Below are 15,750 nucleotides of genomic sequence, written 5' to 3' on the forward strand. Positions count from 1 at the left end.
TTTTTTTTACTCTGTGTTATCCTATTCAGATGTCACTTAATTCTACAAGGTTTCAGTGTCATCACATATAGAAAGAAAGAAAGAAAGAAAACTTTATTCATCCCCGAAGGGAAATTCAGATGTCCAGTAGTTCATAAAAAAACAACAACCATACTTCCCCTCATCAACAACAGCACAACACAGTGGTATTAAAATAGACATAATAGACATAAAATAAGTTCAAATAAGTGCATAAATAGAAATTACAAATTAAATTAAACCAGTGTGTGACTGGATTCAGGAGGTGTTAAACAGTCTTATTGCCGTGGGGACGAAGGATCTCCTGAAACGCTCCGTTCTGCAACACAGTGAGATGAGCCGACTGCTGCAGCTGCTCCTCTGTTGCCCCAGGAGGCTGTGGAGAGAGTGTCTGCTATTGTCCATTAGTCAGTCTGTTCAATGTGCCCCTCTCCACTACAGTTCACATAAGCAAGTGCACACATGAACAATCAGCCGCCTCGTCCCGACATGTGACAGCCTCTTTTTTTTCTATTTCCAGGTGTCATCTCAGACACGTGTGGTGCATGGGTGCAGCTGGTTACTGCTGAATTTGTATGAAACACAAAAGCTAGATTTCTTTTACCTTTTAATTTCACTACTTATGTTTGTGGTCAGAGGGGGGAGGGCTTCGGAATCAGGATTCTCTCACTCTTCACATGCTCTCCAGTCTTGACAGTTTATAGAAAGAGTTTTCTCTTTAAAGAAAGCATTACTCAGGGACGTCGGTGGCTTAGTGGTAGAGCAGGCGCCCCATGTACGAGGCTGTTGCCGCAGTGGCCCGGGTTCGAATCCAGCCTGTGGCCCTTTGCTGCATGTCATCCGCCCTCTCTCTCCTCCATTCACACTCACCTGTCCTGTCCATTAAAGGCAAAATGGCCAAAAAATATCGTTAAAAAAAAAAAAGAATGCATCACTCTTATTAGAAACCATAAGGAGATGCTATATGGTAGAGTCAGAAAAGATCCCATGGGTAGATTCTGTAGTAAGCATGCTGCTAATATACGTAGGATAATCTGTATGTATAATTATAATTTGTGGTGCATTTTAAATCCCCTATGAGTATCCCCCTCCTAGTACAATTTCATTACTTTCTTACCCTTGTGATTTGAATATATTTGGGAAAGAATTTCTAAAACCCCTTTTCCACCAAAATTTGCACATAGATGCAAGTATTTTAAACACAGGAAAACCCACTAAAAATAGGCAATAGACTCTTTTTCCCATTGCCAGTAGACCAGAGCTGTGAACAGCGCTGTGCTGCAGACGAGTACACTTTTGTGTGTGTGTGTAGGTGGGTGGGTGTTTTTGGTGTGTCATGTTGACATCACGGACAGAGCGGAAAACAGGGTTAGTGAACAGTAGAGATCAGCATGGCAGCCTATGAAAACTTTATAGTAGTTAATTCTTTTTACATATCTGTCAATGTATCTTTCAAACTCGGTGCTGACTAATTTGATTTGATGTTGTGCTGCTTGGGCGAGACGGATGCCATTTTGTAATGGTGCTTCATTACATCTCGCTAGTTTAGGGGCTTAAATTGGCCTGTTCACCTGGGTGTCTCCATCAATGGCGATCTGAGCCAGATAAGATAAATACCCGTGACTACTGCGGAGTAATATGACCCGAGTGACCCATTACATTAAAAAGCCGAATGTTAGCAGGTGTTAGCTGTTTCTTTGTGCAGTGGGAAAGGTGCTTAACTTTAATTGAAAAGGACTGTCACCTTGCACTACTTTTCAATCCACAGGCGAAAAATACTGGCTCTTAGTCTCTGACACTTTTAACACTGGTACACTTTCATTTATATTTTGATTGTTAACATAATCCTCAGTTTCACTAATTTCACGTAACATGGTACAAGGAAACAGGCACATCGGTGATACTCAACAATGGTTGCCAGGTGGCCATTTTGTAATTCACAATGAAAATAAATGGATTCACACTGGGAATTTTTTGTACTTTGAATATAAATAGCCAGAGGGCATTAAAAGCATCAAAATAGTTTATTTGAAAAAAGTGCATGGGGACAATCCCCTGGACGCCCCCGTGACAGAGGTTTCGGCTAAGCCCGAATGTCCTCTGATCCTAGATTGTGACTGCGTTTGTCTCTTAGCAAAGACGAATGAGGACAGTGACCATCAATAGGTTGAAAACAGACATTTAATTAATTCTATATACTGATAATTATTAATAAGTGGCCCTCGAGCAAAGCTAGTTGAGTATCCCCTGAGTACATGATGAGAGCAGGGAGACTGTCCTTTACTTGGAGGATCCAGGCTCCAGCCCCTGTCAGCAAGGACACAGAGGACACGGAGGTAATTAATTTCCCAGAGGAGGAGACAGAGTTGTGTTTTGTTATTATTTATTATTATTACAACATCACCTTCAGATCAGCAAGCCATGGCAACCACAGTGTCTCTGCTGCTAGGCAGTCAATGGACTGTGGGTAATTTATAGTTTACGTGTCCATCAGAGGGCCGGTTCCATCATAAGTCAGCAGTAATTTAGTTTGTCACTCACCTCTGTCGCCCACCGCTTGAATATGATGTAACCGCCGAAAATAAATCCCACAATCAAAATGTGTATCAAAGGTCAGATTGTAACGCGATCATTATCAGGAAATGCAACTGAATCTGTCGTGCAGTTTTTAGTGCAAGACCACAACATGCAATTTGCGACGCTTTAACCCGATTTGTGCCTCTGAAACCGTCCCTTGGGAAGCTGCAGCAGGTTATTTATATTGTGCGAGTGACAGAGAGGCCCAGGTTCACGGTTAATAGCAGCAGAGTGGCGTGGAGTGATGTATGGTTATGGCCAATTAGATTGGCTGGGGGCAGATTTATGACCGAGACAGCCATCTCTTTCTGCCTGTCTCTGCCTCACACACACACACACACACACACACACACACACACACACACACACACACACACACACGTCCTTTCTGGAGTTATTTTTCAAACGTCCACACATCACACCGTTTCATCCTCTGTAGCTTTACTCATTTGCTTGCTCTGCTTCAGGTTCTCTCATTTATTTTCTTAATTATTATTTCACCTTCTCTTTTATGTTTCACACTATCGTGTCATGTCAATCACAGGCAGGAGACGTTTTTGACAGAAAGACGAGGCAATAATTACAGAATCGTGATGCGTTCACTTGAGGAAAAAAAACTTCTGCTTTGTTTTCTGAATTAATGAGATTGTTGTCTTGTTAATTTAGAAAAACAAGAGCAGAAATTAAAAAACTTTTCTCAGAATTCTGAGATAATAATCCTGTCAGTTCAGAAAATATGAACGTGTAACGCTTCCATAAATAAAACAATGTCTCTTGTGTCACAAAATTGAAACTGTCGTGCTTGCCACTACACACGCACACGCACACGCACACACACACACACAAACAGAAGAACTGAAACACCTAAAAGCTCAAATGAGTGGTACGCTGCATTAAAATGCTCAAGTTGTGCGTGTGTCTCTGTGTGTGATGTGTCAGGCAGTGGATGAATATACAATTGTGTTTTATGTTTGAGTGTGTCTGTATGACTGTCTGCTTATCTCTGGAGAAAACTTGGTTTTGACTCACTGGTGTGTGTCACCGGGCTGACTCTCTTCTTATCTTCCTGCATTCCACCAACTCTCGTTTTTTCAGACTTTGCGGGCCTAAACTCTGTGTGTCTGCTCCTGAACGGTGTTGTCTCTATATGGGTTTTTCCCCTTTTTGCATGGAGTTATTTTAAATATCTGTGTGTGTGTGTGTGTGTGTGTTCTCTAGGACAATCCAGACTTTTAGACTCCATGTAAATATGCAGGGTTTCCCTGAGGTGACATAAACCTGTCTGCAAAACATGCAAGTTATTTCCTCCTCCACCTCTCACGTCAAATCTTATTCACTGCAATACTGTCCAATTTATTGCTTAATAATTTAACATACTTTAAACTATTAATATATCTGGCTTAAAGGTAACTAGTGCTGCTATGCATTGTAATGTGTCTAATTTAAATTGTAGATAATTTGATAATTCACACATCGAGGACAAAAGAAAATTCCTGGAAGATTCCTGGAATTTTATGTTGAATATTTGCATTCAAATAATTTTTTTTTGATGAGTCATTGCATATAAAGTCGTAAAAAAAAAAGGTATGTTACTGCAGAAACAGGTTTACTGAGCTGACTCCCACCATTAGAAATATTACTCATTGTATTTATTATAACATAAACACAATCATATGGACGAGCGCGTGAAGGTTACCATAACACGCGTTAATGCAGTGCAGTTATAAAGAGAAATGCCACTGAGACTCAGGGTCGGACTGCTCCATACTTCATTTCCCAGGTAATGTTATTAAAATTTGATGTCATCCATTTTAGATGTACCCATTGAATGAGATTACCACGATACCCCAGGAAGTGCCCTTTTCTATTTATTCTAATTCCGTGACTGCACAGTTACTGAGCTGTTGCCCTGTCTGCACTCAGCTATAGACGGCTGGCTGCTACTGAGCTTATCTCCTCTGGAACAGTGTTTTATTCCATCGCAGTGTTGGCTTTATTAAATGCCCACATTATTACTGATGGATGGCAGACTGATTGCTAAGAGCAAGCGACCAGATAAGGAAAAAGAGGCAGGGTGTGTGTGTGTGTAGCGGTGTGTCGGTGCGGGCTATGTGAGGGAGAAAGGGAGAATGTGGGTGTGTGTTAGAGAGAAAGAAGGAGCAAAATTCTATGCAATGTATTGGGGTCACGCTGCTCCAGAAAGTCAAATGAATTAGTCGGCACCTCCAGGAAATTACACTGTGGTGTGTGTGTGTGTGTGTGTATGTGTGTGTGTGTGTGTGTGTGTGCGTGTGTGTGTGTATACATGCATGATGCATCATGTCTGTTTCAGTGTCTCTCTGCTTGTCCCTTTGGGGCCCTCAATGAACACACATCCTCTGCCAATCGAGGTCAAGGTCATGACTGTTATTAGAGCCAGACATGAACATCGTTCTGTTCTCTGATGGGAGGCAACAAGCGTGTGCCACCACTGCCAGCTCCATTATCTGCATGTGGAGCCATGTTCGTCCTTGTATACCCATGTTGAGCACATTTGGCACATTGCCATGAACTTGGCTTATTGGCCATGACTGTTGTTTGATTATAATGAGATGTTGCTTGATTACCATTTCCAGTTAGATAATTGAGGAGCAAGCACCTGTTTATCACCTGCCAAGATGTCACAGTGATAGGAAACTGTAAATGACACTAAGTAGAGATAAAGAGGAATAATAGTCCGACTGTAATTAAGTTTCTTTTATTGAAACAAATGCATCCCGACAGACATGACTGGATTAACATATTAGTCGGCCCTGGGGCAAACATTTGCTTTTGGGCCCCTATTGACCCCTCCTCAACCTCACCTGCTATCTCTCTGCATTGTAAATTCCCATTAAGTACAGTGCACACAACAGAGACCAGTATTCCTGTGCTGCAATAATATTTTTGACAAAACAATCCAAAATGAAGGTCCACTTGGCTTCCTCCTTGAACTTTTAACCATTTTACATTGTCTTTGACAGCTGTCTGAGTTCACTTAGTTGCCATGGAGATGGATGTGTTGCATGATCCGTGAAAGTGTGTCAAAAATAGAATGTCAAAACAATCCTCACTGAGGGTCCACTTACTTTATTTCTTCAAAATGCCAAACTATATCACACAGTCCTTACATGATGGAGTAGTATTGTCTGGCTCAAAGTTAAGTTTTCTTTTGGTAATTTGGCTGTATTTACTTCATTTAGGATCATGCATCAGGTAAAGCACGCCACCTGTTTCTACTGCCAAATGGCTTGTAGTGAAGTCTGCTGGTCAAGTCAAAATGGCCGCAGACAAAATGACCGTTGCCTTCAACAACATGTCTTTGTTGTTGAAGGTAAAACAATGCCAGTTTGCGTTGTGTCGATGTAGTGCATTTATTTTGAAAGACTGTATGTAAACAGTAAATTTCCAGTGAAAACAGAAGTGTATTTTGAAAGAAGACAATACATGTAACAGGCAGACCTTGATACACTGCCCCCAGATCGTCAACAACCAACACACCCAGGGTACCTTCCACGTCCATGACCAAACATTGATATGTGACGAGGTTGGAGTGAGAATGTTTTGAACTAGAAGCTTTTGCAAGGACGAATGGGTAAAAATCCTCCAAACAAGAACTAACAGACTCTTAGCTGGTTACAAAAAGTCTTTAGAAGCTGTGATACTTGGCAAAGGAGACGCTACCAGGTACTAGCCATGCAACGTGCCCAGACTTTAGCTTCAGACCCTTTTCCTTTTTGTGATATTGAAACCGGAAAAGATTGATTATGCCTAATCATGCCCAAAGAAATGTTTAATCTTTAGCATCATGCCTTTTGGAGATCAGCACATCTTCTGTTAACCTAATTATTCACCGTAAATGAAATTTTGACCATGGGCAACACATTCTCACCCCGACCTTGTCACATATTGACGTCTTGGTCATGGACTTGGATGTGGATGTGATAGTTGGTGACATTCTGGGACACCATGTGTTCTGTTCTTTCAAGATACACTTCCATTTTCACAGGAAATTTAACGTTTACAGTCTCTTGCAAAATAAATACCAACACCAAGAACTGAACGTTTTTTTCCTTCAACAACAAACATACATGGTTGGATTTAGGCAACAAACATATGGCTAGGTTTAGGCAACAAAAGCACATGGTTAGGTTTAGGCAACAAAAACTGGGTTAGGTTTAGGCAACAAACACATGATTAGGTGTAGGCAACAAAAGCACATGGTTAGGTTCAGGCAACAAAAACAGGGTTAAGTTTGGGCAAAAAAGCACATGGTTAGGTTTAGGCAACAAACACATGGTTTGGTTTAGGCAACAAAAGCACGTGGTTAGGTTTAGGCAACAAACACATGGTTAGGTTTAGGCAACAAAAGCACGTGGTTAGGTTTAGGCAACAAAAACAGGGTTATGTTTAGGCAACAAACATGATTAGGTTCAGACAACAAACACATGGTTAAGTTTAGGCAACAAACACATGGTTAGGTTTAAGCAACAAAAGCATGTGGTTAGATTTAGGCAATAAAAGTAAGTGGTTAGGTTTAGGCAACAAACACGTGGTTAGGTTTAGGCAACAAACATGTGGTCAGGTTTAAGCAACAAAAGCACATGGTTAGGTTTAGGCAACAAACACGTGGTAAGGTTTAAGCAACAAAAGCACATGGTTAGGTTTAGGCAACAAACACGTGGTTATTTTTAAGCAACAAAAGCATGTGGTTAGGTTTAGGCAATAAAAGTAAGTGGTTAGGTTTAGGCAACAAAAACATGGTTCGGTTTAGGCAACAAAAGCACATGGTTAGGTTTAGGCAACAAACATGTGGTTAGGTTTAGGCAACAAACACATGGTTATGTTTAGGCAACAAACACATGGTTAGGTGTAGACAACAAACACATGGTTAGGTTTAGGCAACAAAAGCATATGGTTAGGTTCAGGCAACAAAAACAGGGTTAGGTTTGGGCAAAATAAGCATGTGGTTAGGTTCAGGCAACTTGGTTAGGTTTAAGCAACAAAAGCATGTGGTTAGGTTGAGGCAACAAAAGCAAGTGGTTAGGTTTAGGCAACAATCACATTGTTAGGTTTAGGCAACAAACACATGGTTAGGTTCAGGCAACAGACACATAGGTTTAGGCAACAATCACATTGTTAGGTTCAGGCAACAAACACATGGTTAGGTTTAAGCAACAAAAGCATGTGGTTAGATTTAGGCAATAAAAGTAAGTGGTTAGGTTTAGGCAACAAACACGTGGTTAGGTTTAGACAACAAACACATGATCAGGTTTAAGCAACAAAAGCACATGGTTAGGTTTAGGCAACAAACACGTGGTTAGGTTTAAGCAACAAAAGCACATGGTTACGTTTAGGCAACAAACACGTGGTTAGGTTTAAGCAACAAAAGCACATGGTTAGGTTTAGGCAACAAACACGTGGTTAGGTTTAAGCAACAAAAGCATGTGGTTAGGTTTAGGCAATAAAAGTAAGTGGTTAGGGTTAGGCAACAAAAACATGGTTAGGTTTAGGCAACAAAAGCACATGGTTAGGTTTCGGCAACAAACACGTGGTTAGGTTTAGGCAACAAACACATGGTTAGGTTTAGGCATCAAACACATGGTTAGGTTTAGACAACAAACACATGGTTAGGTTTAGGCAACAAAAGCATATGGTTAGGTTCAGGCAACAAAAACAAGGTTAGGTTTGGTCAAAATAAGCATGTGGTTAGGTTTAGGCAACTTGGTTAGGTTTAAGCAACAAAAGCATGTGGTTAGGTTGAGGCAACAAAAGCAAGTGGTTAGGTTTAGGCAACAATCACATTGTTAGGTTTAGGCAACAAACACATGGTTAGGTTCTGGCAATAGACACATAGGTTTAGGCAACAATCACATTGTTAGGTTCAGGCAACAAACACATGGTTAGGTTTAAGCAACAAAAGCATGTGGTTAGATTTAGGCAATAAAAGTAAGTGGTTAGGTTTAGGCAACAAGCACGTGGTTAGGTTTAGGCAACAAACACATGGTCAGGTTTAAGCAACAAAAGCACATGGTTAGGTTTAGGCAACAAACACGTGGTTAGGTTTAAGCAACAAAAGCATGTGGTTAGGTTTAGGCAATAAAAGCACATGGTTAGGTTTAGGCAACAAACATGTGGTTAGGTTTAGGCAACAAACACATGGTTAGGTTTAGGCAACAAACATGTGGTTAGGTTTAGGCAACAAACACATGGTTATGTTTAGGCAACAAACACATGGTTAGGTGTAGACAACAAACACATGGTTAGGTTTAGGCAACAAAAGCATATGGTTAGGTTCAGGCAACAAAAACAGGGTTAGGTTTGGGCAAAATAAGCATGTGGTTAGGTTCAGGCAACTTGGTTAGGTTTAAGCAACAAAAGCATGTGGTTAGGTTGAGGCAACAAAAGCAAGTGGTTAGGTTTAGGCAACAATCACATTGTTAGGTTTAGGCAACAAACACATGGTTAGGTTCAGGCAACAGACACATAGGTTTAGGCAACAATCACATTGTTAGGTTCAGGCAACAAACACATGGTTAGGTTTAAGCAACAAAAGCATGTGGTTAGATTTAGGCAATAAAAGTAAGTGGTTAGGTTTAGGCAACAAACACGTGGTTAGGTTTAGACAACAAACACATGATCAGGTTTAAGCAACAAAAGCACATGGTTAGGTTTAGGCAACAAACACGTGGTTAGGTTTAAGCAACAAAAGCACATGGTTACGTTTAGGCAACAAACACGTGGTTAGGTTTAAGCAACAAAAGCACATGGTTAGGTTTAGGCAACAAACACGTGGTTAGGTTTAAGCAACAAAAGCATGTGGTTAGGTTTAGGCAATAAAAGTAAGTGGTTAGGGTTAGGCAACAAAAACATGGTTAGGTTTAGGCAACAAAAGCACATGGTTAGGTTTCGGCAACAAACACGTGGTTAGGTTTAGGCAACAAACACATGGTTAGGTTTAGGCATCAAACACATGGTTAGGTTTAGACAACAAACACATGGTTAGGTTTAGGCAACAAAAGCATATGGTTAGGTTCAGGCAACAAAAACAGGGTTAGGTTTGGTCAAAATAAGCATGTGGTTAGGTTTAGGCAACTTGGTTAGGTTTAAGCAACAAAAGCATGTGGTTAGGTTGAGGCAACAAAAGCAAGTGGTTAGGTTTAGGCAACAATCACATTGTTAGGTTTAGGCAACAAACACATGGTTAGGTTCAGGCAATAGACACATAGGTTTAGGCAACAATCACATTGTTAGGTTCAGGCAACAAACACATGGTTAGGTTTAAGCAACAAAAGCATGTGGTTAGATTTAGGCAATAAAAGTAAGTGGTTAGGTTTAGGCAACAAGCACGTGGTTAGGTTTAGGCAACAAACACATGGTCAGGTTTAAGCAACAAAAGCACATGGTTAGGTTTAGGCAACAAACACGTGGTTAGGTTTAAGCAACAAAAGCATGTGGTTAGGTTTAGGCAATAAAAGTAAGTGGTTAGGTTTAGGCAACAAAAACATGGTTCGGTTTAGGCAACAAAAACACATGGTTAGGTTTAGGCAACAAACACGTGGTTAGGTTTAGGCAACAAACACATGGTTAGGTTTAGACAACAACCACATGGTTAGGTGTAGGCAACAAACACATGGTTAGGTTTAGACAACAAACACATGGTTAGGTTTAGGCAACAAAAGCATATGGTTAGGTTCAGGCAACAAAAACAGGGTTAGGTTTGGTCAAAATAAGCATGTGGTTAGGGTTAGGCAACTTGGTTAGGTTTAAGCAACAAAAGCATGTGGTTAGGTTGAGGCAACAAAAGCAAGTGGTTATGTTTAGGCAACAATCACATTGTTAGGTTTAGGCAACAAACACATGGTTAGGTTCAGGCAACAGACACATGGTTAGGTTTCGGCAACAAACACATGGTTAGGTTCGGGCAACAAACACATGGTTAGGTTCAGGCAACAAACACTTGGTTAGGTTTAGGCAACAAACACATGGTTAGGTTTAGGCAACAAAAGCACGTGGTTAGGTTTAGGCAACAAAAACAGGGTTAGGATTAGTAGTCAAGGAGTGGAGGATGCACCCCATTTGTGCCCTTGTGGATACACTTTTAACTTCACCAATTAAGTTAGCCAACATATCAACTGTAGCTCATCTATCTATCTATCTATCTATCTATCTATCTATCTATCTATCTATCTATCTATCCATCCATCCATCCGATTGGCTCTGGTTTATTGTCCAACTAAAACGCAGCACAGCGCGCTGATGCGTGCTTCACAGCGCGCGCTCCGCTCTGCTCAGAACATCGCCGGTGCGTGCTGCTGTTGGCTTCCCGCGTGCGCGCTCTCCCTTCTGTCTCTCCGTGTTTCTCCATCTCGCGCACCTCCACTTGCAGCCACCTCTTCGCCCCGCAATCCCAGCGACGACCCCAAAAAGAGACGAGACGAGACCAAAGCAAAGCGCAGCAGTGACGGAATATAAAGTGGAAGATGGAGGAATGATGAGAGGACGGTGTTCTGGGAGACAGACAGGAGAACCGCTGTCGCATAGGACGAGGAGGAGGAGGAGGAGAAGGGACGGAGGAGAGAGGGAAGCAGTCACATCTGCCGTGACTTTGGGGATTTCTCTCTGGCAAAGTGGGGAGAAAAGGGGGAGACGCCACATTCTTCGGATGCCAAAAATTCACCGTGCGTGAGAGGAATCATTAACATGTGTCGGAATTACCATTGTGGACCAACATGTCGATTGTGGCGACCTTTTGTCGTTTTTCTCTTCTGCAATTTCGTAAGTTAAGGTAACGTCTGCTTTGACATAGTTGCGCGCGAGCCCACTGTATGTCAGCTTTGAATAATACTGTTGCCAGGGCTGTTTATTTTTATGTTTTATATTTGAAGCATCCTTTGGAAAGTGTTTGGCCTCCCAGGGTGATTTGTTTTGGGGGTAAAGGAGGACGGTTTTAGGAGGCGAGACCCCCACCTGCTCATCCCCCCTTACATAAATGTTTGCGTGCCGTTAGTGCTCTCGCTCTCGGTCGACCCCCCCTCTCCCTCTGAATAGGTTGCTGAGTCTCACACGCAGACAGACGCATCTCACAGGCCTGTGCACACATAGACACAGAAGGACCTGGACATCATCTCACGCGCACGCAAACACACATATCTCATATGCATACATAATTACACAGACAGACCTCACCCCCTTCTCCTCCTCACCCACCCAACCCTCTCACACCCCCCACTATCTGATGACTTCCCGGCGTAGAGGTGGACGTGGTACGGAACCGACTGTAGCATCATCACCATCCTCAACACCACCACTGTCATCACCACCACCATCCTCCTCCTCCTCCTGCTCCTCTTCCTCACTACCACCATGTCCTCGTCGTCGCGCAAGATCTCCTCCGAGTCGTTCAGCAGCTCGGTGGGCTCGGACTGCGGGCTGGAGAGCCCAGGGGGAGATGGAGGGGACGGCGGGCTGGAGCCGGCGGAGGAGAGCCGAGGCTGCCCCTTCTCCTCCTTCCACTCCTCCCACAGAGCGGTGCTCTGGAACGGCCGCAGCCCCGCTGACAGGTCGGCGTGCCCGGCGGGCGAGGAGCAGCAAGGACCCCACAAGAGGGTCACCAGGAGGAGACGGGTGAACCTGGACTCGCTGGGGGAGAGCCTCAGGCGGCTGACCTCACCCACGGTAGGCCTCCTGCTCAGTCTGAAGAGCTTTGCTGTGCCTGCATGAAATATCATTAAGTATTCCTAAGTTGTAGAGTCATATTCATAAAGGCGTCTCCTACATAACTACTTTAATATTCAATACGGGTCCCATGGATCTGATGCTGCAACTAAATTCATAGCTTTACAGAAAGTCTATAGAGCATCCTTCTAAATTTAATATATTAAATGTTGTTTGTCATTCTGTGTACTTTAAGAGCAAGGCATTATTGACCAAATCAGAGTCTTCAGAAGACACTCAGAGAGAAACAGTCAATATGATGAGCAAACAGCCAGAGGCATTTATTCCATCCCACACAGCTGTCTCCAAAGTTTAGCAGAAACACGGCCTTTAAGACCAGGAAATCTAAACAAACTATCCCCCCATAGTCCAAAATCCCAGACAATGTCATTATGTGACATGTGCATTGCTGTCTATGAAAAAAGCCCCCTTTTCCATCCTTTACTTCTGATAGCCTGAATCATCTGGCAGATTATATAATAAATAAGTTGTGTGTGTGTGTGTGTGTGTGTGTGAGAGAGAGGGAGATGCCCATGCTCTGTCTGTGTGTGATGCTCGGAGTGTGACGAGTAAGCCTGCATCTGTGCGTCTCAGTTGTATTACAGGCTGTAATGTAATAAAGCAGCTATTAGAACTGAGCGCAATTGTGATGGATGGCGTGTGATTAGGGCGTTTGGTATAGCATAGTCCTTTGTGATGCTGCATCAGTTTGGCTTTTGATGACATCTACAGTAATGTGGCCCCGGTTATGGAGTCAGGCAACAACAACATATACTGGAAAAACTGCAAAATGTAGATCTGCACCAGGAAATGTTGCACTTTGGTGGATTTAATCAGAAAACACAACTTTAAAAAGGTGATGTAATATTAAGTGACTGACAGAGCAAACAAATGTTGTCAACATTGGTATTATGTCACTGCTGTATAGTACCAAAGATACCAAAGAGGTGACAGAGGCTAATGATACGACCTAGTTTAACGTCTCTCTGGTCTCTCTATCCACAGAAGATTTTTTAACAGGTGAAAAAGGATAAAAACTTAAAACAATAACAAGCAAAATATCAATATCGAGCAAAAACAGTGACGTACGCGACGGACGCTACGCAGACACTTGCAGTGTTACACGGTTTTTGGCTGTATTTCAAACTGACAAACTCTGGTTAAGTGATTTTTGTCCTACATATGTTATCGACTCTTAATGGTTAGCATTTAAGCTAACATCTGCTTACTTGCACATCTAGGCTAACAAAAATAGAACAGCATGAGCTTCGCAATGTGATCTTTTCACTGGCCAACTGTAGAACATGAGAGCAATATTTACAGACGTTTTACTGCATTGTGAAAAACATCTTTCATCGGCTCAACTTTCTTCAACTTGAACATTGACAATGGGCTTGATTATATTGTTTTCTACTGTAATGTCCCAACTGGCCGAGTGCAACTCAAGCTGTTTTGAGCTGAACTTTGTCAGATGCCCCATTTCTATTTTATTCATGTTGCTCACGTTCATAGAACCACAATAAATGAGGAACGGCTAATTCACGAGGTCAAAATGAGAAGTTATCTACACGACATTTCCTTATTTTACTACAAAAACCTGAATAAGGTGGCAGCTGGCCAGAGGGAGATCGCCTGGGAGTTGAAGGCTAATACCAACCCACTCGCTGTTGGCCATTGTATCTCATCTCCAGTCGATAACACACTACAAAAACATGTTTTCTGTTTAAAAAGTACAAACGTAGGAAGCATGTAGGCCTACTCGCCCATCTTTTCAGCGGTTAAGTCTCCAGTCTAACGTCTCTGAGCAAACATAGGTAAGTGGTTTGTTTACATGACATAACAGAGTTCCATATTTAACAGGTTCAGTGTGGACAGAAAGTGCCTGATGTAACGCGATACAGTGTGATTCTCAGAGGCACCAGCAGTACTAGCAAACAGTTCAACATTACAGTGAGCCATTTGATTCAGTGTTGATGTAAAAGATAATGTATCTCTGTTTCGATTTCACAATGGTTTTTCCGTTAAGGAGGTATTCAGGGTTAAAGAGAAGAATGTTTCGAGGTATTGCTTGCTTGGCTGACAGGTGTTCCAGCCATGTTTTTTGCCCTTAGCTTATCTCACTTAAATTTGTTTTACTGGCTCCAGTAACACCCAAAATGGAACTTCATATGTCCATGTACTTCTGTAGTGTTGTTCGAAGAAAAGCAACAGCTATAGCTACGGTCCATGAGATGAAACAAACACGAAACACGTCTTTGTAGTCCTCACTGTAACATGTATAGAGGTAGAGATGAGTTAATGATTGAATAGATGGATTAGTAATAGCTAGAAAGACATATAAACAGCGTTTGTGCTCAACTCATTGCTTCTAATCCAAGAGTTTTTAGCTCACAGGTCTATTTTTGTCGGTCTGTCATAAAATAAGAACACTGCTTCGAGGCTGTGGGAATAGGGCTCTCCAAATTGCAATTGCTCAGACCCTGTGGTCCAATTCCTGTGAGAAATACTGTAGACGTTGTGGAAAGAAGTCAATATAGGAGCAGCAATTGTCAGCCTTTTTTGCTGCCCAGGCACAACCTCGCAAAAAATAACGAAATTCAGCAGCACAGCTAAAAAATCTGAAGTTGTTGTACAGTAGAGAGGACCACTGAGAGGCAACTTCAGCTCTCGGCTGTAGCTCTTACTGGCCCTGATCTTTAATAGATCTGTGAAAAAATAGGGCAGAGGGATCACCTGAAGACAGGTTTGTATAACACTCGATGACAATCGTATCTAGCATTGCGGAGCTGTGTGTGTGTCTGTGTGCAAGTATGTTTTTGTTGCCTTTAAGTGCAGTTACAGGCATCAGCTGGGCGGCAATGGAGCCTTTTACATTTAAATATGTAAGGGTCATTATGGTGTTGTGCTTTGATCCCAGGGACAAGGATTTTTTCCCAGTGTTTGATGTACGTGTGTGTTAGGTTGGACTGTGATAGAGCAGCTTAAACTCCCTCTGCCAAACAGCCATACAGTGCATTTCTCCTCAAGTGTTTGTTTGTCCACTTTTGAAATACATTTCTAGTGATGGTGCCATAAAAAATATAGCTAAGTAAGTAGGACCATACACTAGCAAATTAGCTAATAAACATAAACATATTCACTCTCTCACTCACAACACAACACACAGTTTATTATCTTTTTTGTTCTCTCACACATAGACACACACGCACAGTGGCTGCGTGCAGGGGCAGTGTCTGTTGTTGACTGCAATGGACCGTGACAGAGAGAACAGAGCATGCTCTCTGTGGTTGTCTTCACCCCGACCACACTGACCCAGAAGCAACAACACACACACGCACACACACACTCTAACATGTGTGCAAACATTTCTGTCTCCCTCCTGCTCCCCCCTCTTAGTTTCGTGTATACACATGGAAGGTG

At 42.2% G+C, this 15,750-nt stretch overlaps 1 protein-coding gene across 1 annotated transcript in view; it reads left to right on the top strand.

Moving 5' to 3' along the window:
- Positions 1-10,872: 10,872 nt before the first annotated feature.
- The window catches only part of gucy1a2 (guanylate cyclase 1, soluble, alpha 2), a 59,985-nt gene continuing 55,107 nt past the window's right edge, over positions 10,873-15,750 (top strand). The window contains exon 1 of the mRNA XM_033631762.2: positions 10,873-12,291. Within this exon, the coding sequence (XP_033487653.1) occupies positions 11,980-12,291 (312 nt within the window). The 5' untranslated portion in view covers positions 10,873-11,979. The remainder of the gene's footprint in view (positions 12,292-15,750) is intronic.

Source organism: Epinephelus lanceolatus, chromosome 4, assembly GCF_041903045.1.
Source record: "Epinephelus lanceolatus isolate andai-2023 chromosome 4, ASM4190304v1, whole genome shotgun sequence".
Taxonomy (NCBI): domain Eukaryota; kingdom Metazoa; phylum Chordata; class Actinopteri; order Perciformes; family Serranidae; genus Epinephelus; species Epinephelus lanceolatus.